Genomic DNA, 24,034 nt, shown 5'->3' with positions numbered 1-24,034 from the left:
TGGGATCTGAACCGAAGATGTCGTTGTGGCTTGTGCAACCCTTAGAGACACTTGTGATTTAGGGCTATATAAATAAATATTGATTGATTGATTATCAGATTGTCTTTCAATTCTGGTAAAACTAAATTTATGATTTTTTTTTGTAGTAGCAGGAAAAGTGTGGATGACTCATTTGTCAAAAGGTGTTGAGAGTTAAAAAAAAAAAGATTAACTTTTGGGGTATTATGATTTGTAATGAAAATTACATAAATGATCAAATACAAAGAATAACATACCTAAAAAAAATTGCTATTTTACACAAAGTGAAGGAATTGCTACATCAAAAAGCATTCTATTGTATTTATTTTAGGGCTGGGCAACGATTAAAATTTTTAATCGAATTTAATCGCACTTTTTCTCTGATTAATCGCGATTAACTGCATTGTATACGCAAAGCCCAATAATGAATTCAAAAGTAGTGTGTAGTGCACCTTTATTGGAATATTCTCCCACATGAACAAAAGCGCCAAAACATTTGTTGTGCAAACACAATTTAAATCAGTCCTTGTTAAACAGTAGCAGTTAAATAGCATATTTGATGAAAATCAACTCCAAAAATGTAAATACAAACATTTAAGCTTATTGCCACTGCCAGGGTATTTAAGTTATCCTGTTTGTTATGGAAAATAAATATAATCTACATACAAATCTCTGAGCCACAATCATAACATCTGAACAGGCAATTTCTGAGGTAACAGCAGAAACATTTTTTTTACGTTTAAAAAACCTATATTATAGGTAGTGGACTGTTTTAGGGAATTTTGGATCAAATTATCCGTAGTAGCAATATTAATAATGTTGTGTTTATTCTGCGTAGTGCACTTAAAATAATTATGACCATATCTAGGAATTGATATGATGGGAATTTTCCGATTGTTTGCTTGGTGCTTTGATAAACTGAAGGCATATACATGGTACTATATTGTGATGTTATGAGCCAGGGAAAAAAATAACTACCCTACCCAGCATGCAACAGAAGTGACGAGCATGTAAAGGTTGTGTGTCGCCATGACAGCATCTTGTATGTTGTGATATGCACGCTCTGAAAGCAAACGTTAAGAACTCAGCCAACACTCCTGGTCTGCATTATTCATAAATAGACAGACAACACATATACTCCGCTGCTTCACAGGCCGCTGGATGTAGCCGGCAAAGTATTCCCATGCTAGCTAGCCGGTCTAGCAAGCACGCCTCATTCAGTCCAAAACGGCCCGATCTATCCACATCCAGAATTGTCTGGCGGTCGTAAGTGATCCCGGAGTGACCACGCTGTAAGCCAGCCATGACATTTGCAGAATTGTCCGCTATTTTTGTCAAATGTTCCATCTTTACCAAGAGCCCCTCCACGCCGGGCGACGCCATCTTGTTAAGAAAAGGCGTTAACAAAATAAAAGCATGTAAACAACATACGCAAATGTGCGATAAAATAATTGTCGGCGTTAATAGATTGGTGAGTTAACGCGTAATTAACGCATTAATTTGCCCACCCCTAATTTATTTATTATTTTATTCATCATTCATTGATCGTTCCATAGCTCACATGCTGTATTTAGGTGTGGGGTAGTGCCTGTAAAACATATTTGTTTTTTTGGAACAGGTTTGACAATAAAATAAAACAATGTCAAACTCTTTATGTATTAAAAAAATAAATACATTGGTCATGATGAAAATATATGACTGACTAAAATGATGTCTTTATTTTTAGTTTATTTGTTGTGTCGCATCTTCCCACTTTTAAGTTTAGGGGGAAGATGCATGTTTCTTTTTTAAACTTCTTTCTTCTCTTTTTCATTCCTAATTAATGTTTTTTTTTTCTCTTTGATAGATTTTATTGAATGAACTAAAAATTAAAATTTATGAAATGAAGACAACAAACGCATAATCCATTTTAGAATATTATTTTGTACACACATCGTTTACAAGGAAAAGACGTCAAATGATGTGCAGTACAGTATATATACAATGTTTCTTTTGAAATACATGTCCATTATTATGCGTTCAAAAGACTCCGGCTTATTAGTGATTCCTAGAGCCCCAAAAAAGTCTGCGGGCTATAGAGCGTTTTCCGTTCGGGCTCCAGTACTCTGGAATGCCCTCCCGGTAACAGTTGGAGATGCTACCTCAGTAGAAGCATTTAAGTCTCACCTTAAAACTCATCTGTATACTCTAGCCTTTAAATAGACCTCCTTTTTAGACCAGTTGATCTGCCGCTTCTTTTCTTTTTTCTCCTATGTCACCCCCTCCATTGTGGAGGGGGTCCGGTCCGATGACCATGGATGAAGTACTGGCTGTCCACAGTCGAGACCCAGGATGGACCGCTCGCCTGTGTATCGGTTGGGGACATCTCTACGCTGCTGATCCGCTTGGGATGGTTTCCTGTGGACGGGACTCTCGCTGCTGTCTTGGATCCGCTTTGAACTGAACTCTCGCAGCTGTGTTGGAGCCACTATGGATTGAACTTTCACAGTATCATGTTAGACCCGCTCGACATCCATTGCTTTCGGTCCCCTAGAGGGGGGGGGGGGTTTGCCCACATCTGAGGTCCTCTCCATGGTTTCTCATAGTCAGCATTGTCACTGGCGTCCCACTGGATGTGAATTCTCCCTGCCCACTGGGTGTGAGTTTTCCTTGCCCTTTTGTGGGTTCTTCCGAGGATGTCGTAGTCGTAATGATTTGTGCAGTCCTTTGAGACATTTGTGATTTGGGGCTATATAAATAAACATTGATTGATTATTATTGATACTATCATAACACAATCAACCTTTTTAAAATGTGGCAATAAATTACTTCTGTTGTCATGGTTTATTTGAATAGCACAACATTTCTTCTTCAATAAATGACAATCTCTGAAAAGGTAGCGTCTGTCGTAAATCCTAGCCATGTGTTATGGATATTACAACTCTATACAAATGTTACACCATGCACCAGGTTTACTACTGTTGCCAATGCAAAAGATTAACAAATGTTAAAAGTATCCTTCAAACCCTTCAGGGCTTGCTCCTTTGTGATACTCTTCCAGGCTTCCGGAACCCGAGCTGGCTTGGCGTGAAACTCTTTAGCAAAACGATCATTATAACGTACCAATACGAACTTCCAGTAATCAGACGCTTCCATTGTGGCGTCTGGAGGAATGTACCAGTCGGAAAACACTGTACTGTAGTCTCTGTATTGCACTGATCCCTCCCTTTGATGTCTGAATGAACGAGTACCATGAACATAGTTTGGACATAGACATATACTCAATTCTTCAGTCACAGACTTTCTCCATTTTCCAAGCCCCTGTGGCCGATGGACAGATGCGTAATGTTTTTCGTGGTTTTTGCCGCCAGCCTCACAAGAGATTTTACAGAATGGACACTGCTGGCCGCATCCGAGAATCCTCTTGAAGAGCTCATCCTGTGGTTTTACTGCAAGTTTATTCAAGGTTTCAGGTATGTCTTCAGTGTCGGAGAGTTCCACATGCAGTGTTTCCTTTAACCAATTTAAGGATGCAATACATTTTTGTGTGAATGAATTCATTGTGGATTTGATCTGAAACAAAACGCATTTTTCAGCCTGCTCGGATATCGTGATGTCTTTTATCAGAAATAGGCGCATTTCGTGGATGAGATTTGGAATACTCTCAGTGCCATCAGATTGCTTCTTTAAGGCACGTTTCAATGCTTTTGATATTTTGTTAACATTTAGTTTGAGATTCCGCAGCTTTAATTTGCACAAAGTATTGTCTTGCAATTTTTCTAAGACGTGCGCAAATATCCACTCTTTGACGTACATTTCATACTGCGATATGTACTTGAGAAAAGCGGCGAAGTCATCTTTCAGCAATAACTCCTTCTGAATGTTGTACTGGAAACAAGAGCGTGAACTGAACTGCATCGAGTCGCAGCTGCTCAGAATGTGATCTACAATGTCGATTCCCAATGTTCGGTTCATGTAATCTTCAATGGCAGGCTTGACACAAAACTGGACAAAATCGTTGGCTTTGCGTTGGCAATGGTCTGTCTGTTTGTACAAATCCATAAAATCCATCAAATATTGATTCTTGTGCTTTTCCAGCTGTGTTCGGGGGTCATTCTTCAACAAGAACCTTTGGTGTATTTTGAGGAATTCTCTTGCAGCAATTCCACAAATGTGAAGTTTGATGTCAATCTCAAATGTTGTGTTTGATCCGTGACGACTGTAACATTTGTTAAGTGATTCGTCAATCCTTCGCAGCAGATCTCTTGAGAAAGATTCACGATAATAACCCATGGACTGGGTTTGATCAATAACAAACTGTCTTTCTGTGTTAATGATGTCATCTGCATACCTTTGGAAATCTGCCCACGTGTCCCTATCTGTTGCATAAAGAGGGTCAACATGGTCGTGTCTTGTCTTAAATGTGCCAGTCCCACAGCCTTGTAGGTCTTGAACATGCTGCAGTTCCTCATTTACATTTCGATTTGAGAAATTTTTCTTCAGCTGGGTGAGAATGGATGCAGGTATATCTTCTTCTTTCAGTGCAGGTACATTGATAGTGGCAGAAGCCCACATTTTGTCAAACTCCTCTCGCAGTTGGTCATCAGACAGTCTGGTGTCTTTGCAGTCGCCCAGAAGCTTCATGACTCTCTCTTCAATCCTGCCACGGTACTCTTGTTGTATGTCCAGTGCTTTTTTTTTAGCTATTTTGAGATCCAGGACTCTGTCCAATTTAGCATTGACTGAATGTCTAATCTCATTTGACACACTTGTAATACTATTGAAAAAGTCCGTTTTGTACCTCTCTGTCAGCTTTACATTTCTGTCTCTCTTTCTGTAGTAATCAAGGAGTTTCTCTTCCATTTTTTTTTGTTGTAGTTCTATTTCTTGAGCTAGTTCAGTTTTTTTGGCGGTGATCAATGAGTTCCATGTTTCCAGTCCAACTTCATTGTTGGCATTTACAATTTCCAACTCTGCTGCTGTCTGCCTGGAGAATATTTCTTTTTGCATCTCCCATTCCCACTGGAGGAACTCTTTGCACAGGTTGTCATAGGCATGAGCCACAAGTGTGTTTCTGAAGCTAAAGATGAAGTTTTCATATTTCACTGATTTCCACAGAGAGCTCATCCATTCTAGAAGCTCTGGGATTGTTGACGCTTCAAATTGATTATTTCCTCCTGTGATCTCCAGAAGATTCTTCTTGAAGTCTGATACAGCTTCACTGTAACCGATGTTCACTGGTGCCATTGGAGGGGTTCCATGCCAAAGTCCTGGGATGTTCCAGTTGTTGTTTTCTATGTCATAGTCGAGCACATCTGTGAACCTGTGAATCCCAGGTTGTCTCTCCATTTCAGCTGCAATCTTTGTCATTTCATTGAGTTTGTCCAAAAGATGTTGTCTTTCTGTCAGGGTTTTGTTGTGAGCAGAGACTTCGGCGACATTTTGGTGCACAAAATGACAAATTGTCCTTTTCCCGATTTGTTTCATTCTCAGAAAGGCATGGACAGCAATTTGCAGGACATCTGTCATTTCATTTGCATTCTCCATTGCAATGTTTATGATTGCAACATCACTTAAGCCAATGACAAAGGTGGCTAGCTGGTTGTCATGCTCATAACTATCTTCCACATGCGCAAGATCAGAGGATTTCAGACCCTCTGTATCAATGAGGAGAATGAAGTCACAACCCAACTCTTGTTGTGCATGGTCTCCAACTTTGAGAAATAGCATATAAGCCCCTCTTGTACATCTGCCACTGCTGACCGCTAACTGAACACCAAACATGGTGTTGAGAAGTGTTGATTTTCCAGTACTTTGAACACCTAACACAGTTAGTACCAACAACCTGCTCCTTCCCCCGACCTTCTTGTGAAGCTCCATCAATACAGCTGTCACCCACTTCTCTGGGATGTTAGAAGCATCTCCATCTAAAAGTTCTAATGGATGACCATCCAACAGCATTTCAGCAGCTATGGCAGGTAAATGGCACATTTTACCTGTGGAATCACCCACATGCACAGATACTTCATAGTTAAGTCCCATTTCTCTCATGTAATGCTCCACCCCTAAAGAGCTGTCCACCAAATCCTGACTAAACTTTTTAATGAGTTTGGCATTCTTCTTTTGCCATTGCTCTTTCAATTTGTTCCGCAGGCTGGTCAGTTTGTCTCTAGAATGGGTATTAAACTGGAATTTCATCCACTTCAAGAAAACATTTCTTTCTTCTTTGTTGCTTGTTGATAAGGTTGCAATAAAATCCTGCATTCCTTGGGACATTTTTTGCCTCTTTTGCAACTCCCAAATGTTCTTTTTCTCTTCTTGTATTTGAGCTTTTTGATGCTCAACCCCCTCGATGCCAAAATTACTGATCCTGCATTCCTCTTTCTCCAGTTCTGATAGTCTTTTCCAATGTTCCCCTTGCAGAGGAAGTTGTTGTTTTTTAAAGTCTTGTATGGTTCGCAAACCGATACGACTCATGATCGCCTCAGCTGTGTTTTTCTGTTCAACAGTTTTGTTTTCATCCACAGCCAGACCTAATTTATCTGCCGTTTTGTGCATATTTGCAATACTCGTTCTGGTTTTTACATCACGGAGTGAGGTTTTGATGGTTTCGCAAAGTCTCTTTGAAAACTCTGCTGAATTTACTCTGGGATTTTTGATTTCGATACTGTTTTTTCCTATATCCAACTTTCGCAGTATTTTTTTGACGGACATCAGATCCTCAGTGTGACTCCCTTTGTTGTTAACAACAAAATGGAGTTTGGATTTTGCATCGTGAAGAGCATTCAGAATTGTCTCCTCTTTTTCTTCAACCATGTCAAGGAATACAAAGACTGCATTGGACACTTCACAAAGGAAGTTGAACTGCATAAGTGACTCACAAATGTCTCCTCGCAAATTAGCAAGTGCAATTGGCTCTCGGAATGTGTCCATATTTTCTTTTCCGCAAGGAAGGAACCAGCTAACTTCTACCAAACCATTTGACATTTTTCGAGGGAGTGCGCCCCCTTCCATGTCTCTGTGTATAAAGATATTGTGATTCTGCTGGTCACGGCTAAGAATTTGATTTAAAATCTGCGATTTGGATAGGCTGCAGTTTTGTAGCCTCACAAAAGAAAATAATGCAATTTCTGCCTGGACGATGTTGTCCTCAACAAATCCTTTGGATTCACACAAATCATGCGGACACCACTCTTTGACAATTTCTCTCAGAGCCCATGACATCAGGGTACACTGACTGTTGGTGTGGGGCAACAACAGAGGGACAGAAAACTGGCATAATGACAATTTGAGGGCCATTTCCTGCTGCAAAAAGCTGTCGGCACAAAGAAATAGACACACTATCAGGTCCAGAGGATGAACTGTGGTTACTGAGAGGCCGTCTGCTGTGTAAAGGTCCATTGAGTCCAATTCATCATCACTTTCCTCATGTCTGCTAAACAACTGTGTGTAGTTCCTGCAACCAGCATTGACTTTAAACAGTTTTCTCAGGTAATAAAATGGCACTTCTTCCGCTGAGATAACACTTTTTTCATTCATGCTGTTCTGGTTGACTTCCAGAAGGGACTGAAGTTTGAGTTTGTTGGGGTAATACTGCTTAAGTCCAAGGTCGGAGAGGACATCCAACAGAACTGTCAAAGAGAAAGATTAGAATTGTTTTAGTTTAAAACGCTCATGTCGTATATCGTTCTGAGGTGTTTAAGAAGTATTTGTGATGAAAATTCGTATGAAAACATATTTTGGTAGCTCCTCAACAAACAGGGTTTCCCCCAGATTGTCAATATTGTCACGGCGCTTGCATAATCCGTCTTGCCATCTGCAGCAAGCGCCGCCGGCAGCTCTGCTAGGAGGGCGCCGGCACACTAATTTCCGTTCGGGCTCCAGTACTCTGGAATGCCCTCCCGGGAACAGTTCGAGATGCTACCTCAGTAGAAGCATTTAAGTCTCATCTTAAAACTCATCTGTATACTCTAGCCTTTAAATAGACCTCCTTTTTAGACCAGTTGATCTGCCGCTTCTTTTCTTTCTCCTATGTCCCCCCCTCCCTTGTGGAGGGGGTCCGGTCCGATGACCAGGGATGAAGTACTGACTGTCCAGAGTCGAGACCCAGGATGGACCGCTCGTCGGGACCCAGGATGGACCGCTCGCCTGTATCGGTTGGGGACATCTCTACGCTGCTGATCCGCTTGAGATGGTTTCCTGTGGACGGGACTCTCACTGCTGTCTTGGAGCCACTATGGATTGAACTTTCACAGTATCATGTTAGACCCGCTCGACATCCATTGCTTTCGGTCCCCTAGAGGGGGGGGGTTGCCCACATCTGAGGTCCTCTCCAAGGTTTCTCATAGTCAGCATTGTCGCTGGCGTCCCACTGAATGTGAATTCTCCCTGCCCACTGGGTGTGAGTTTTCCTTGCCCTTTTGTGGATTCTTCCGAGGATGTTGTAGTCGTAATGATTTGTGCAGTCCTTTGAGACATTTGTGATTTGGGGCTATATAAATAAACATTGATTGATTGATTGAAAAAGAACACCTTCACGATCGGGTGCACCGATTTTCAAAGATCCAGCCTCACCAGGCACCAAGAAACATCAGAGTACACCTTTCCTGCTTGTCGGCTCAAAGACCGTTCCCTCCAGGGCCGATACATTGTTGGGGGTAACACCCTCCACTTTACCCGGCATTGGGTTCTTACAGTTCCACTCTTTGGTTGATTTGTTACAACTGTATCTATCCATCCATCCATCCATCCATCTTCTTCCGCTTATCCGAGGTCGGGAGCCCAGACTTCTCTCTCCCCAGCCACTTCGTCCAGCTCTTTTCCCGGGGGATCCCGAAGCGTTCCCAGGCCAGCCGGGAGACATAGTCTTCCCAACGTGTCCTGGGTCTTCCCCGTGGCCTCCTACCGGTTGGACGTGCCCTAAACACCTCCCTAGGGAGGCATTCGGGTGGCATCCTGACCAGATGCCCGAACCACCTCATCTGGCTCCTCTCCATGTGGAGGAGCAGCGGCTTTACTTTGAGTTCCTCCCGGATGGCAGAGCTTCTCACCCTATCTCTAAGGGAGAGACCCGCCACACGACGGAGGAAACTCATTTCGGCCGCTTGTACCCGTGATCTTGTCGTTTCGGTCATAACCCAAAGCTCATGACCATAGGTGAGGATGGGAACGTAGATCGACCGGTAAATTGAGAGCTTTGCCTTTCGGCTCAGCTCCTTCTACACCACAACGGATCGATACAACGTCCGCATTACTGAAGACGCCGCACCGATCCACTTGTCAATGTCACGATCCACTCTTCTCTCACTCGTGAACAAGACTCCTAGGTACTTGAACTCCTCCACATGGGGAAGGGTCTCCTCCCCAACCCGCAGATGGCACTCCACCCTTTTCCGAGCGAGAACCATGGACTCGGACTTGGAGGTGCTGATTCTTATCCCAGTCGCTTCACACTCGGCTGTGAACCGATCCAGTGAGAGCTGGAGATCCTGGCCAGATGAAGCCATCAGGACCACATCATCTGCAAAAAGCAGAGACCTAATCCTGCGGCCACCAAACAGGATCCCCTCAACGCCCTGACAGCGCCTAGAAATTCTGTCCATAAAAGTTATGAACAGAGTCGGTGACAAAGGACAGCCTTGGCGGAGTCCAACCCTCACTGGAAACGGGTCCAACTTACTGCCGGCAATGCGGACCAAGGTCTGACACTGATCATACAGGGAGCGGACCGCCACAATAAGACAGTCCGATACCCCATACTCTCTGAGCACTCCCCACAGGACTTCCCGAGGGACACGGTCCAATGCCTTCTCCAAGTCCACAAAGCACATGTAGACTGGTTGGGCAAACTCCCATGCACCCTCAAGAACCCTGCCCAGAGTATAGAGCTGGTCCACAGTTCCACGACCAGGACGAAAACCACACTGTTCTTCCTGAATCCGAGGTTGGACTATCCGGCGTAGCCTCCTCTCCAGTACACCTGAATAAACCTTACCGGGAAGGCTGAGGAGTGTGATCCCACAAACAATCAAAAGTTGTCAAAATTTTAATTTTAAATTATCATGGAATGATTTAGCGCTAAAATGAATTTGACACTTCTGATTCAACGCAAATTCAAACAGATCCCCGGAATTGTTCACAGCCCCGCAACTTTCCCGTTTACTTTGGTCAATCAGAAACATTTTCGACAATAAAATTTGTCTCTGAGCATTGCTCAAACGCGTCAACTGTCCGATCAAAACATATTTTTGTTCTTTTTCAATATCGGATATCGGCAAAAAAGCCATTATCGGACATCTCTATTTTCAACCCCGCGCTTTTTGAGGTGAAGGTTAAAAGGAACACTTAAAACATTAAAACCAATTCCTTAAATCATAAGTTGTTTCAATTTTATTGAAATGAAAAAGTTTCAGAACAATGCAGCATTGTCCTGGAGGGACCGATACTGTGTATAATTATCCAAACTGGAATTACCGGACTCAGTCCGCGCGATGTTTTTTGAAGCAACACATGATCAAAAACCCAGCTGTCTTATACTGCACTGCCACAATTTTGTAAATGCGCTTTCTGCAAATTGCTAAAATTACTAACACATTTTTTAGTCAACTGCCAAATGTCCTCTTCTCTCTTTGTAAAAGCACAGTGGAGACAGACTACTTTGTACAAGATCAATACAACTAAATACTTTTCCAAACATCAGCATGCATACATACAAATATTTATTAAAAGTAGGACTGTACCTGGGTATTGTCCTTCAGTGCTCATTGTTGCCATGGTCTGATGGTCCCTCAGACCTCCCTTGTCCTTAAATACCTTAAGACCACAACGATAATTGAGTTGGGTTTTTAACATTCCTTTAAACCACCTATATAAACACATCAAATGTTGGTGGATAATTCCAAAAATCAGGTAAAATTATCACCATTCCTTTAAGTTTAATGTCAACATTTGTATTTGATTAACTCTCAGACACATCCTTAAATATTCACCTACCTTGCATGTCAGCCAGAGGTATTCTCGCTCCAACTCCCTTCCGTGGTATTTAAAGGCAAGAAAATAGAAAGAGAAAGCATTTCATGGTCCTGATAAACTGGTTTGCTGTTTTCATTTCGGGCTCCAGTACTCTGGAATGCCCTCCCGATAACAGTTCGAGATGCCACCTCAGTAGAAGCATTTAAGTCTCACCTTAAAACTCATTTGTATACTCTAGCCTTTAAATAGACTCCCTTTTTAGACCAGTTGATCTGCCGTTTCTTTTCTTTTTCTTCTATGTCCCGCTCTCCCTTGTGGAGGGGGTCCGGTCCGATCCGGTGGCCATGTACTGCTTGCCTGTGTATCGGCTGGGGACATCTCTGCGCTGCTGATCCGCCTCCGCTTGTGATGGTTTCCTGCTGGCTCCGCTGTGAACAGGACTCTCGCTGCTGTGTTGGATCCGCTTTGGACTGGACTCTCGCGACTGTGTTGGATCCATTGTGGATTGAACTCTCACAGTATCATGTTAGACCCGCTCGACATCCATTGCTTTCCTCCTCTCCAAGGTTCTCATAGTCATCATTGTCACCGATGTCCCACTGGGTGTGTGTTTTCCTTGCCCTTATGTGGGCCTACCGAGGATGTCGTGGTGGTTTGTGCAGCCCTTTGAGACACTAGTGATTTAGGGCTATATAAGTAAACATTGATTGATTAATTGATGATTGAAGTTATTAATTAGTTAACTCATATTAGGTTTTGCTTATGGTGAAGGTTTATATTCACCTTGGAGAATTACAACCACCAAGTTTAAGTAAATAGATGTATTTCAGTTTGAGCACATAACAACATAAGGCCCCTTAGTTTGACATTCACAGGTGGATTGGATCACTTCTCGTAGGAAAGAGGCCCTAAATGGGACTTCGAAATGCAAAAGTGATAGCCCTATCTTTGAGAAGAGACTACAGGTATAGTCAAGGTCAACATTTAAGTTATGACTTAAAGCAGTTGTTTTCAATTAGCACACACCCAGAGACAGAAAGGAGGAATATAAAAAAGTGCCTCATTTCCTTGACTTGAATGACACTCGCTTGTAACAAAGCAACTTTTCGTTCAGTAAAGCGTCTCCGACGTCTCTTTTGATCCAGCCGCACTGCCGTGTCACCCTTCTGTCCGGACGAGGACGGCAAATGCACATCATTATATAAACTGTTGGTGGTGAACTCCGACATGTGTTCATTTAGCTGCTGTGCAACCATTTTTTCGAGGATTTTCAAAATAAAGGGAAGGTGGGACACCGGCCGGTAGTTTACAATGAGGTCAGGATCGAGGTTAGGTATTTTGAGCAGAGGATGAATAATTGCTTTTTTGAATGCTGGTGGAACAGTGCCAGAGGAAAGTGAAACATTTAGAATATTTAGCACTGATGGACCTAATAATACCAAAAGCTCCTTGATAAGTTTCCCAGGAAGTGGGTCAAGTAAACATGTTTGTTTTATCCCATTTACACGCCGTAGCAATACCCCTAATGTTATTTCATCAAAATGAGAGGGACTATTTTGGAGGGCAACATCCATCATATTTACAGTCGTATCTGTGTTAATAAAACCCAGTTGAAGGCTGCTAGACTTTTGGACAAGATCAAGAAAGTTTGATCATATTACGCCTATACTGGCTCACCAGCACTGGCTTCCTGTGCACTTAATGTGACTTCAAGGTTTTACTACTTACGTATAAAATACTACACGGTCTAACGCCATCCTATCTTGCCGATTGTATTGTACCATATGTCCTGGTAAGAAATCTGCATTCAAAGAACTCCGGCTTATTAGTGATTCCCAAAGCCCAAAAAAAGTCTGCGGGCTATAGAGGGTTTTCTATTTCTAAACTAAAGACTTCAAAAAAATATATAAAATATATATATATATATATATATATATATGCCAAAAAAGTATTTAGTCAGCCAGCGATTGTGCAAGTTCTCCCACTTCAAAGGATGACAGAGGTCTGTCATTTTCATCATAGGTACACTTCAACTGTGAGAGACAGAATCTGGAAAAAAAATCCAGGAATTCGCATTGTGGGAATTTTAAAGAATTTATTTGTAAATTAGGGTCAAGCATTCAAAGCCTTCACTGATGGAAGGAGGTTTTGGCTCCAAATCTCACGATACATGGCCCCATTCATTCTTTCCTTAACACGGATCCATCGTCCTGTCCCCTTAGCAGAAAAACAGCCCCAAAGCATGATGTTTCCACCCCCATGCTTCACAGTAGGTATGGTGTTCTTGGGATGCAACTCAGTATTCTTCTTCCTCCAAACACCACCAGTTGAGTTGATACCAAAATGGATACATGGATGATACAGCAGAGGATTGGGAGAATGTCACGTGGTCAGATGAAACCAAAATAGAACTTTTTGGTAAAAACTCAACTCGTAATAATAATAATAAAAATAACTCAGTTATAATAATAACTCACCCCTATACAATATCCCTCCCTAATACCCTACTGTGCAATACTACCCTTCTAGTGCAATACGTCCAACACTGATTATTATTTATCACTTCGGTACTCTTGTCTTGTTCTGTATATTGTACAGTATTTTGTATTTCTATAGTGTTTTGTATATTGTACAGGATTGCTTATTAACTTTATTGGATAGTAGTCTATTTCAATTGTTAGTTTTTTTCTTTATTACCTCAAGTAATTTATTTTACCCCATGTTTGTTCCCACTACTGCACCTTAAGTTGGAGTCCTTAATCTCGTTATATGCAAACATAATGACAATAAAGTCAATTTTTTTTTTATTCTTCTTCTATTCTATTTGGAACATCCCACAGGTGAACAGGCTAATTGGAACAGGTGGGTGCCATGATTGGGTATGAAAGCAGCTTCTATGAAATGCTCAGTCATTCACAAACAAGGATGGGGCGAGGGTCACCACTTTGTGAACAAATGCCCGAGCAAATTGTTTAAGAACAACATTTCTCGACCAGCTATTGCAAGGAATTTAGGGAATTTCACCATCTAAAGTCCGTAAAATCGTCAAAGGTTCAGAAAATCTGGAGAAATCGTCTTTAGTGGACAAAATGGAGCGAATTTTAGCAATATTACGGAGATGAAAGAAGGCCGTTTTAGTAACGCTTTTAATGTGTGACTCAAAGGAGAGAGTTGGGTCGAAGATAATACCCAGATTTTTTACAGAGTCACCTTGTTTTATTATTTGGTTGTCAAATGTTAAAGTTGTATTATTAAATAGAGGTCGGTGTCTAGCAGGACCGATAATCAGCATTTCCGTTTTTTTGGCATTAAGTTGCAAAAAAAATAAGAGACCTATTATAAGCCGAAAACCAACATTGAATTCCCGTGACCTTCGATCCTTCAGGCGGTACTGCAGTGTGTAAAGGACATCACCACATGGGCTCAGGAACTCTTCAGAAAACCTCCGTCAGTAACTACAGTTGGTCACTACATCTGTAAGTGCAAGTTATAACTCTACTATGCCAAGCCAAAGCTATTTATCAACAACACCCAGAAACGCTTCGATGGCCCGATGAACGTGGACTTCGACTTAAACAAGTTGAAAAACTTATTGGGGTGTTTGCATTCAGTGGTCAATTGTACGAAATACGTACTGTACTGTGCAATCTACTAATAAAAGTCTCCATCAATCAAAAAACACACCTTATAAGTAGAAAGGTTTTGTTAAGAAACCAATCTGAGCCTTATCTTAAGTTTTTATTTTATATACTGTATGTTGACCACATTAACCTTGGCAATGGACCCTGTGTGTATATGTAGGTTATGCCATTGTTTACAAATTTAGTAAATAAATAACCAAAAAATGTATATTTTGTTGTTTTCTTACTGTACCGAAAATGAACCGAACCGTGACCTCTAAACCGAGGTACGTACAGAACTGAAATTTGGTGTACCGTTACACCCCTACCGTTATGTCAGGGGTAGGGAACCTATGGCTCGCGAGCCAGATGTGGCTCTTTTGATAACTGCATCTGGCTCTCGGATAAATCTGAGCTGAGACTGTTAAAAATAATGTTCAAAATATAAAACATGCTCATGCATTTGAATCCATCCATCCTTCAAGAAGTTGCATTAAGGGTAAGAAGCGATTTATTTATTATCGGTTAGTTTAGGTCTCGCCCTCCTGGGGGTTCTTCAGACCACCAAGCACCGACATGAAAGCTTGTTTCAGTGTTACAATATTTTTTTATTTTTCATTAAGTCTCTCAGTTGCTTTCCAGCAATTGTCTTTTTCCTCTTTTGTTCTCGCTCGCACTCTGGCTCCAGCCCCAACCCTGTGTCTCCTCCTGGCTGCTGCTTATAAATTAGATAAAATGGCCCAGGTGGGCCGTCTATGCACCTGTCGCTGATTTCGATGCTGGTCCCGGTAACACCCCGCTTCGCTGCAGGCCACGCCCCCTCCACAGTTAGCTTTAGAATAACAATGTTATTACAAAGAATAATCAATCAATCAATCAATGTTTATTTATATAGCCCCAAATCACAAATGTCTCAAAGGACTGCACAAATCATTACGACTACAACATCCTCGGAAGAACCCACAAAAGGGCAAGGAAAACTCACACCCAGTGGGCAGGGAGAATTCACATTCAGTGGGACGCCAGTGACAATGCTGACTATGAGAAACCTTGGAGAGGACCTCAGATGTGGGCAACCCCCCCCCTCTAGGGGACCGAAAGCAATGGATGTCGAGCGGGTCTAACATGATACTGTGAAAGTTCAATCCATAGTGGCTCCAAGACAGCAGTGAGAGTCCCGTCCACAGGAAACCATCTCAAGCGGATCAGCAGCGTAGAGATGTCCCCAACCGATACAGGCGAGCGGTTCATCCTGGGTCCCGACGAGCGGTCCATCCTGGGTCTCGACTCTGGACAGTCAGTACTTCATCCATGGTCATCGGACCGGACCCCCTCCACAAGGGAGGGGGGGACATAGGAGAAAAAAGAAAAGAAGCGGCAGATCAACTGGTCTAAAAAGGAGGTCTATTTAAAGGCTAGAGTATACAGATGAGTTTTAAGATGAGACTTAAATGCTTCTACTGGAGGTAGCATCCCAAACTGTTACCGGGAGGGCATTCCAGAGTACTGGAGCCCGAACGGAAAACGCTCTATAGCCCGCAGACTTTTTTTGAGCTCTAGGAATCACTAATAAGCCGGAGTCTTTTGAACGCAGATTTCTTGCCGGGACATATGGTACAATACAATCGGCAAGATAGGATGGAGCTAGACCGTGTAGTATTTTATACGTAAGTAGTAAAACCTTAAAGTCACATCTTAAGTGCACAGGAAGCCAGTGCAGGTGAGCCAGTATAGGTATATATGTATGTATATATGTATATACAGTATAGGTATATATGTATGTATATATGTATATAAAGGTATATACAGTATATATGTATATAAAGGTATATACAGTATATATGTATGTATATATGTATATAAAGGTATATACAGTATAGGTATATATGTATGTATATATGTATATAAAGGTATATACAGTATATATGTATGTATATATGTATATAAAAGGTATATACAGTACAGGCGTAATATGATCAAACTTTCTTGTTCTTGTCAAAAGTCTAGCAGCCGCATTTTGTACCAACTGTAATCTTTTAATGCTAGACATGGGGAGACCCCAAAATAATACGTTACAGTAGTCGAGACGAGACGTAACAAACGCATGGATAATGATCTCGGCGTCTTTAGTGGACAAAATGGAGCGAATTTTAGCAATATTACGGAGATGACAGAAGGCCGTTTTAGTAACGCTTTTAATGTGTGACTCAAAGGAGAGAGTTGGGTCGAAGATAATACCCAGATTTTTTACAGAGTCACCTTGTTTTATTATTTGGTTGTCAAATGTTAAAGTTGTATTATTAAATAGAGGTCGGTGTCTAGCAGGACCGATAATCAGCATTTCCGTTTTTTTGGCATTAAGTTGCAAAAAAAATAAGAGACCTATTATAATCTAGAAATGTTGGTCTTACTTAAAAATGCACGCGTTTAGTTGTGTTCAGGGTTGAAAAAAATATTATACGGCATTTTAAAATATTTGGATTCTTGGCTCTCTGAGCCAAAAAGGTTCCCGACCCCTGCGTTATGTAATTATTATTCTGTGACTGTATATTGTTTGCTTGTTTGTTCATTGATGCTTTTATTGGTTTCTGTATTTTTTTAGTTATAACTATATGCTCTTACTTGTAATCGTATTGAGTTTGTGGACCCCGGGAAGACTAGTGGGTTGTTCTGGGAACCAGCTAAGAAAAATCTAAATCAATTTTAAATATATGCACTATAGCGCTGTACTTTAAAGAAGCAATTTACTCACAGAGGACATACATTTGAATATAAATCCCTATAGATAAAAGTAATAAGCTACATGGGCTGGATTCATTTAACTCCAAATAATTATTTATCGCAGATACTACTTGGAAAACAATGTTGTGTTTTAGCACCAACCTGCGACATATTTTTATTGAATCAAAGATACTGACAAAGTGCATTTGCAAACAGCTACAATTATACACAAAGCAAACTATAACCTGCTACCCAAAAATATACAACAATTCTCAAAAAAAAAAAAAAGGGGGAGAAATATATTAGAGAAAAATGTCATTTAAAACATTTGTACGCACGTACAACACTTAAAGTCCTACTGAAATGAGATGTTCTTATTTAAACGGGGATAGCAGGTCCAATTCTATGTGTCATACTTCATCATTTGGCCATATTGTCATATTTTTGCTGAAAGGATTTAGTAGAGAACATCCACGATAAAGTTCGCAACTTTTGGTCGGTAATAAAAAAGCCTTGCCTGTACCAGAAGTAGCAGACGATTTCCCCATCAATTTGAGTGAGGATGAAAGATTCGTGGATGAGGAAAGTGAGAGTGAAGGACTAAAAAAAATAAAATAAAATAAAAAACTACACGATTCAGATATTACACAAATTTACAAGGATAATTCTGGAAAATCCCATATCTGCTTATTGTGTTAGTAGTGTTTTAGTGAGATTATATGGTGGTACCTGTACAACCTGAAGGTCGGAGGAGTGTGGTGACCGCCAGTGTCTCTGAGGGAAGCCACGTTTCTCGACGAGGTGAAGGCAGCCGATGCTTCCTCCACGTTGGACGCGTCCGACGGACGGGGGCGGCCGGTGGGAGGAGGCAAGAGAGTCAGCGGCTGCCTCTTTGACAGGTGCAGGAGGAACGACGCAAGCTCTCCGCTCATGTCTAAAGTAAGAGCAGACTTATTGTAATTTAGTCAACTAAAAAGGCCGTATCGGCATGTGTCGCAATGTTAATATTTCATCATTGATATATAAACTGCGTGGTGGGTAGTACGTAGTGGGTTTCAGTAGGCCTTTGAAAAGGGGTAGAAAAGCGCTATACAAGTACAACCCATTTACCATTTATTACCACTATTTTCTCACCGAAACCTGCCAGTTTACATGTGGTAGGGAACCATGTTCGCTTGACCGCTCTGTTCCGTAGTAAAGCTTCACCCTCATCTTTCGGGAATGTAGGGAAGTGAAGTGAATTATATTTATATAGCGCTTTTCTCTAGTGACTCAAAGCGCTTTACATAGTGACACCCAATATCTAAGTTACATTTAAACCAGTGTGGGTGGCACTGGGAGCAGGTGGGTAAAGTGTCTTGCCCAATGACACAACGGCAGTGGCTAGGATGGCGGAAGCGGGAATCGAACCTGCAACCCTCAAGTTGCTGGCACGGCTGCTCTACCAACCCAGCTATACCGCCCCACAATGTAAACAAGGAAACACCGGCTATGTTTGTGTTGCTAAAGGCAGCCGCAATACACCGCTTCCCACCTACATCTTTCTTCTTTGACGTCTCCATTATTCATTGAACAAATTGCAAAAAAGATTCAGCAACACAGATGTCCAGAATACTGTGTAATTATGCGAATAAAAGAGACGACTTATAGCTGGGAACGGTGCTGGACCAAAATGTCCTCTACAATGCGTGACATCATACCGCGACGTTTTAGCATGATGCTTCCGCGCGAGATTTAAAATTGAAATTTAGTAAACTAAAGCGGCCGTATTGGCATGTGTTGCAATGTTAATATTTCATCATTGATATATAAACTATCAGACTGTGTGGTCGCTAGTAGTGGCTTTCAGTAGGACTTTAAGGCCTTCAGTTTATCAGAATGTGGAATTAAATGATGGAATGGATTAAGCAAAGCAATCAAACAATGGACTAATATGATCCACTTCAAGAAAGTCCTCAAACTTAAAGTGTTTACAAAGTACAAAGAACCATGATAAACATTCTGAATGTATTTCATCCATTCATTCATTCTCAAAATAATCTTACTTATCTCCTCATATGATATATAACTTACTTCACCAATTATTATGTATTTATTTCTTTTTATTGTGATTACTTATGGAGTATGTGTGCAGGACATAACATTCTAGATCAGTGGTTCTCAAAAGGGGGTACTTGAAGGTATGCCAAGGGGTACGTGAGATTTTTTTTTTAATATTCTAAAAATAGCAACAATTCAAAAATCCTTTATAAATATATTTCTTGAATAATACTTCAACAAAATATGAATGTAAGTTCATAAACTGTGAAAAGAAATGCAAGAATGCAATATTCAGTGTTGACAGCTAGATTTTTTTGTGGACATGTTCCATAAATATTGATGTTAAAGATTTATTTTTTTGTGAATTAATATTTAGAAGTAAGTTGATGAATCCAGATGGATCTCTATTACAATCCCCAAAGAGGGCTCTTTAAGTTGATGATTACTTCTATCTGCGATGAGGTGGCGACTTGTCCAGGGTGTACCCCGTCTTCCGCCCGATTGTAGCTGAGATAGGCTCCAGCGCCCCCTGCGACCCTGAAGGGACAAGCGGTATAAAATGGATGGATGGATGGATTACTTCTATGTGTAAAAATCTTTATTTATAATTGAATCACTTGTTTATTTTTCAACAGGTTTTTAGATTGTTTATATCTTTTTTTCCAAATAGTTCAAAAAAGACCACTACAAATTATCAATATTTTGCACTGTTATACAATTTAATGTGCTGTATTTTACTTCTATATATCTTTTTTCCCAACCAAAAATATTTTGCTCTTATTAGGGGGTACTGGAATTAAAAAAAATGTTCACAGGGGGTACATCACTGAAAAAAGGTTGAGAACCACTGGTCTAGATCACTTTAATATATGACACACTCAACTGTCTTGCCTACAAGACAAGGTTGAGGGCTAACAAAGCCCGAAAAGGCCGTGAAATGGCGTGGCTGACTCAATTGGCGTGCCTATAAGACATAGTTGAGGGCTAACAGACCCCGTAAAGGCCATGAAATGGCATGGCTGTCTCATTTGTCGAAACTGATTTTTATTGGTTTTACCCCTTTTGAGATTGTGATAATGTTCCCCCTTATGACAGACTTGAGGGCTAACAAAACCCGAAAGAAACATGAAATGGCCTGGCTGACTCAATTGGCGTGCCTTGAAGACAGACTTGAGGGCTAACAAAACCCGAAAAGAACATGAAATCGCATGGCTGACTCATTTAGCGTGCCTTGAAGACAGAGTTGAGGGCTAACAAAGCCCGAAAAGAACATGAAATCGCATGGCTGACTCATTTAGCGTGCCTTGAAGACAGAGTTGAGGGCTAACAAAACCCGAAAAGAACATGAAATGGCCTAGCTGACTCAATTGGCGTGCCTTGAAGACAGACTTGAGGGCTAACAAAACCCAAAAAGAACATGAAATAGCATGGCTGACTCAATTGGCGTGCCTTGAAGACAGACTTAAGGGCTAACAAAACCCGAAAAGAACATGAAATCGCATGGCTGACTCATTTAGCGTGCCTTGAAGACAGAGTTGAGGGCTAACAAAACCTGAAAAGAACATGAAATGGCCTAGCTGACTCAATTGGCGTGCCTTGAAGACAGACTTGAGGGCTAACAAAACCCAAAAAGAACATGAAATGGCCTGGCTGACTCAATTGGCGCGCCTTGAAGACAGACTTGAGGGCTAATAAAACCCGTAAATGCCATGAAATAGCATGGCTGACTCAATTGGAGGTCCTGGAAGACAGGCTTGAGGGCTAACAAAACCCGAAAAGAACATGAAATGGCCTGGCTGACTCAATTGGCATGCCTTGAAGACATACTTGAGGACTAATTAAACCCGTAAATGCCATGAAATCGCATGGCTGAGATTGTGATAATGTTCCCCTTTATGACAGACTTGAGGGCTAACAAAACCCAAAAAGAACATGAAATGGCCTGGCTGACTCAATTGGCGCGCCTTGAAGACAGACTTGAGGGCTAATAAAACCCGTAAATGCCATGAAATAGCATGGCTGACTCAATTGGCGTGCCTGGAAGACAGGCTTGAGGGCTAACAAAACCCGAAAAGAACATGAAATCGCATGGCTGACTCATTTAGCGTGCCTTGAAGACAGACTTGAGGGCTAACAAAAGCAAAGGCCATGAAATTGCATGGCTGACTCAATTGGCGTGCCTTGAAGACAGCCTTGAGGGCAAACAAAACCCGTAAACGCCATGAAATCGCATGGCTGACTCAATTGGCGTGCCATGAAGACAGACTTGAGGGCTAACAAAACCCGAAAAGAACATGAAATGGCCTGGCTGACTCAATTGGCATGCCTTGAAGACATACTTGAGGACTAATTAAACCCGTAAATGCCATGAAATCGCATGGCTGACTCAATTGGCGTGCCTTGAAGATAGGATTGAGGGCAAACAAAACCCGTAAACGCCATGAAATCGCATGGCTGACTCAATTGGCGTGCCATGAAGACAGAGTTGAGGGCTAACAAAACCTGAAAAGAACATGAAACGGCCTAGCTGACTCAATTGGCGTGCCTTGAAGACAGACTAAAGGGCTAACAAAACCCGAAAAGAACATGAAATAGCATGGCTGACTCAATTGGCGTGCCTTGAAGACAGACTTAAGGGCTAACAAAACCCGAAAAGAACATGAAATCGCATGGCTGACTCATTTAGCGTGCCTTGAAGACAGAGTTCAGGGCTAACAAAACCTGAAAAGAACATGAAATGGCCTAGCTGACTCAATTGGCGTGCCTTGAAGACAGACTTGAGGGCTAACAAAACCCAAAAAGAACATGAAATGGCCTGGCTGACTCAATTGGCGCGCCTTGAAGACAGACTTGAGGGCTAATAAAACCCGTAAATGCCATGAAATAGCATGGCTGACTCAATTGGCGTGCCTGGAAGACAGGCTTGAGGGCTAACAAAACCCGAAAAGAACATGAAATCGCATGGCTGACTCATTTAGCGTGCCTTGAAGACGGACTTGAGGGCTAACAAAAGCAAAGGCCATGAAATTGCATGGCTGACTCAATTGGCGTGCCTTGAAGACAGCCTTGAGGGCAAACAAAACCCGTAAACGCCATGAAATCGCATGGCTGACTCAATTGGCGTGCCATGAAGACAGACTTGAGGGCTAACAAAACCCAAAAAGAACATGAAATGGCCTGGCTGACTCAATTGGCATGCCTTGAAGACATACTGGAGGACTAATTAAACCCGTAAATGCCATGAAATCGCATGGCTGACTCAATTGGCGCGCCTTGAATACAGACTTGAGGGCAAACAAAACCCGTAAACGCCATGAAATCACATGGCTGACTCAATTGGCGTGCCATGAAGACAGACTTGAGGGCGAACAAAACCCGAAAAGAACATGAAATGGCCTAGCTGACTCAATTGGCGTGCCTTGAAGACAGACTAGAGGGCTAATTAAACCCGAAAAGAACATGAAATAGCCTAGCTGACTCAATTGGAGTGCCTTGAAGACAGACTTGAGGGCTAATAAAACCCGCAAATGCCATGAAATCGCATGGGTGACTCAATTGGCGTGCCTTGAAGACAGAGTTGAGGGCTAACAAAACCCGAAAAGAACATGAAATAGCATGGCTGACTCAGTTGGCATGCCTTGAAGACAGAGTTGAGGGCTAACAAAACCCGAAAAAAACATGAAATGGCCTGGCTGACTCAATTGGCGTGCCTTGAAGACAGAGTTGAGGGCTAACAAAACCCGAAAAAGCCATGAAATCGCATGGCTGACTCAATTGGCGTGCCTTGAAGACCGACTTGAGGGCTAACAAACCCCGAAAAGAACATGAAATAGCATGGCTGACTCAATTGGCGTGCCTTGAAGACAGAGTTGAGGGCTAACAAAACCCGTAAACGCCATGAAATAGCATGGCTGACTCAATTAGCGTGCCTTGAAGACAGACTTGAGGGCTAACAAAACCCGAAAAGAACATGAAATCGCATGGCTGACTCAATTGGCGTGCCTTGAAGACAGAGTTGAGGGCTAACAAAACCCGTAAAAGCCATGAAATCGCATGGCTGACTCAATTGGCGTGCCTTGAAGACCGACTTGAGGGCTAACAAACCCCGAAAAGAACATGAAATAGCATGGCTGACTCAATTAGCGTGCCTTGAAGACAGACTTGAGGGCTAACAAAACCCGTAAAAGCCATGAAATCGCATGGCTGACTCAATTGGCGTGCCTTGAAGACAGAGTTGAGGGCTAACGAACCTAAAAATGCCGCGAAACGGCAGCCTGAAACACTGTTCAAAGTTCTGTCAGTTAACGGAGAAAAGGTACAACATAATTACATTTTCACCAACGACTCTGTACGTATTAAATGTCTTTAAGAGATGATATCGGTAACGACTGACCTGTAGACAAAAATAGGACGGCGGCGGCAAGTAAGTTCTGGTGACAGTCTGGATTTGTGGGCGGAAGTTCCCCTTTATTTACAATCCCGGCACAACAGCGGCCGTGAAAAAAAGGTTCCCACCTGAATTCCGCTCAAATTATTCAACAAAAGCGTTCTTTTTGTCACGGCGTGTCTGAATATTACATTGCAGTGACTCCAAGAAAATACAACTTATATTAAATACATTATTGCATGACATTGTGTTGCTGTTCTGAACGATGGTGTTTGTTCGGTATGAGAAGTTGTTGCAA

The 24,034-nt window shown here is 41.8% G+C and overlaps 1 protein-coding gene across 1 annotated transcript; it reads right to left on the bottom strand.

Moving 5' to 3' along the window:
- Positions 1-1,921: 1,921 nt before the first annotated feature.
- Positions 1,922-23,806, bottom strand: LOC133540158 (up-regulator of cell proliferation-like). Its single transcript, XM_061882700.1, has 5 exons — positions 23,743-23,806; positions 18,039-18,243; positions 10,990-11,026; positions 10,737-10,809; positions 1,922-7,628 (listed from the first exon to the last, which is right to left on the bottom strand). The coding sequence occupies exons 2-5, from the start codon at positions 18,239-18,241 to the stop codon at positions 2,995-2,997; spliced, it is 4,947 nt and encodes a 1,648-aa protein (XP_061738684.1). The 5' UTR covers positions 18,242-18,243; positions 23,743-23,806; the 3' UTR covers positions 1,922-2,994.
- Positions 23,807-24,034: the final 228 nt, after the last annotated feature.

Source organism: Nerophis ophidion, linkage group LG21 (genome assembly GCF_033978795.1).
Source record: "Nerophis ophidion isolate RoL-2023_Sa linkage group LG21, RoL_Noph_v1.0, whole genome shotgun sequence".
In the NCBI taxonomy this organism is placed as follows: domain Eukaryota; kingdom Metazoa; phylum Chordata; class Actinopteri; order Syngnathiformes; family Syngnathidae; genus Nerophis; species Nerophis ophidion.
This window is presented reverse-complemented; position numbering and strand designations above follow the sequence as displayed.

Bases quoted from the DNA above. Each gene is read 5' to 3' on its own strand.
- LOC133540158 (XM_061882700.1), bottom strand. From the start codon at position 18,241: ATGAGCGGAGAGCTTGCGTCGTTCCTCCTGCACCTGTCAAAGAGGCAG. The intron at 11,027-18,038 runs GTACCACCATAT...ATACCACGGAAG, and splicing joins CCGACCTTCAGGTTGTACAG to GGAGTTGGAGCGAGAATACC. The intron at 10,810-10,989 runs GTAGGTGAATAT...TGTGGTCTTAAG, and splicing joins ACCTCTGGCTGACATGCAAG to GTATTTAAGGACAAGGGAGG.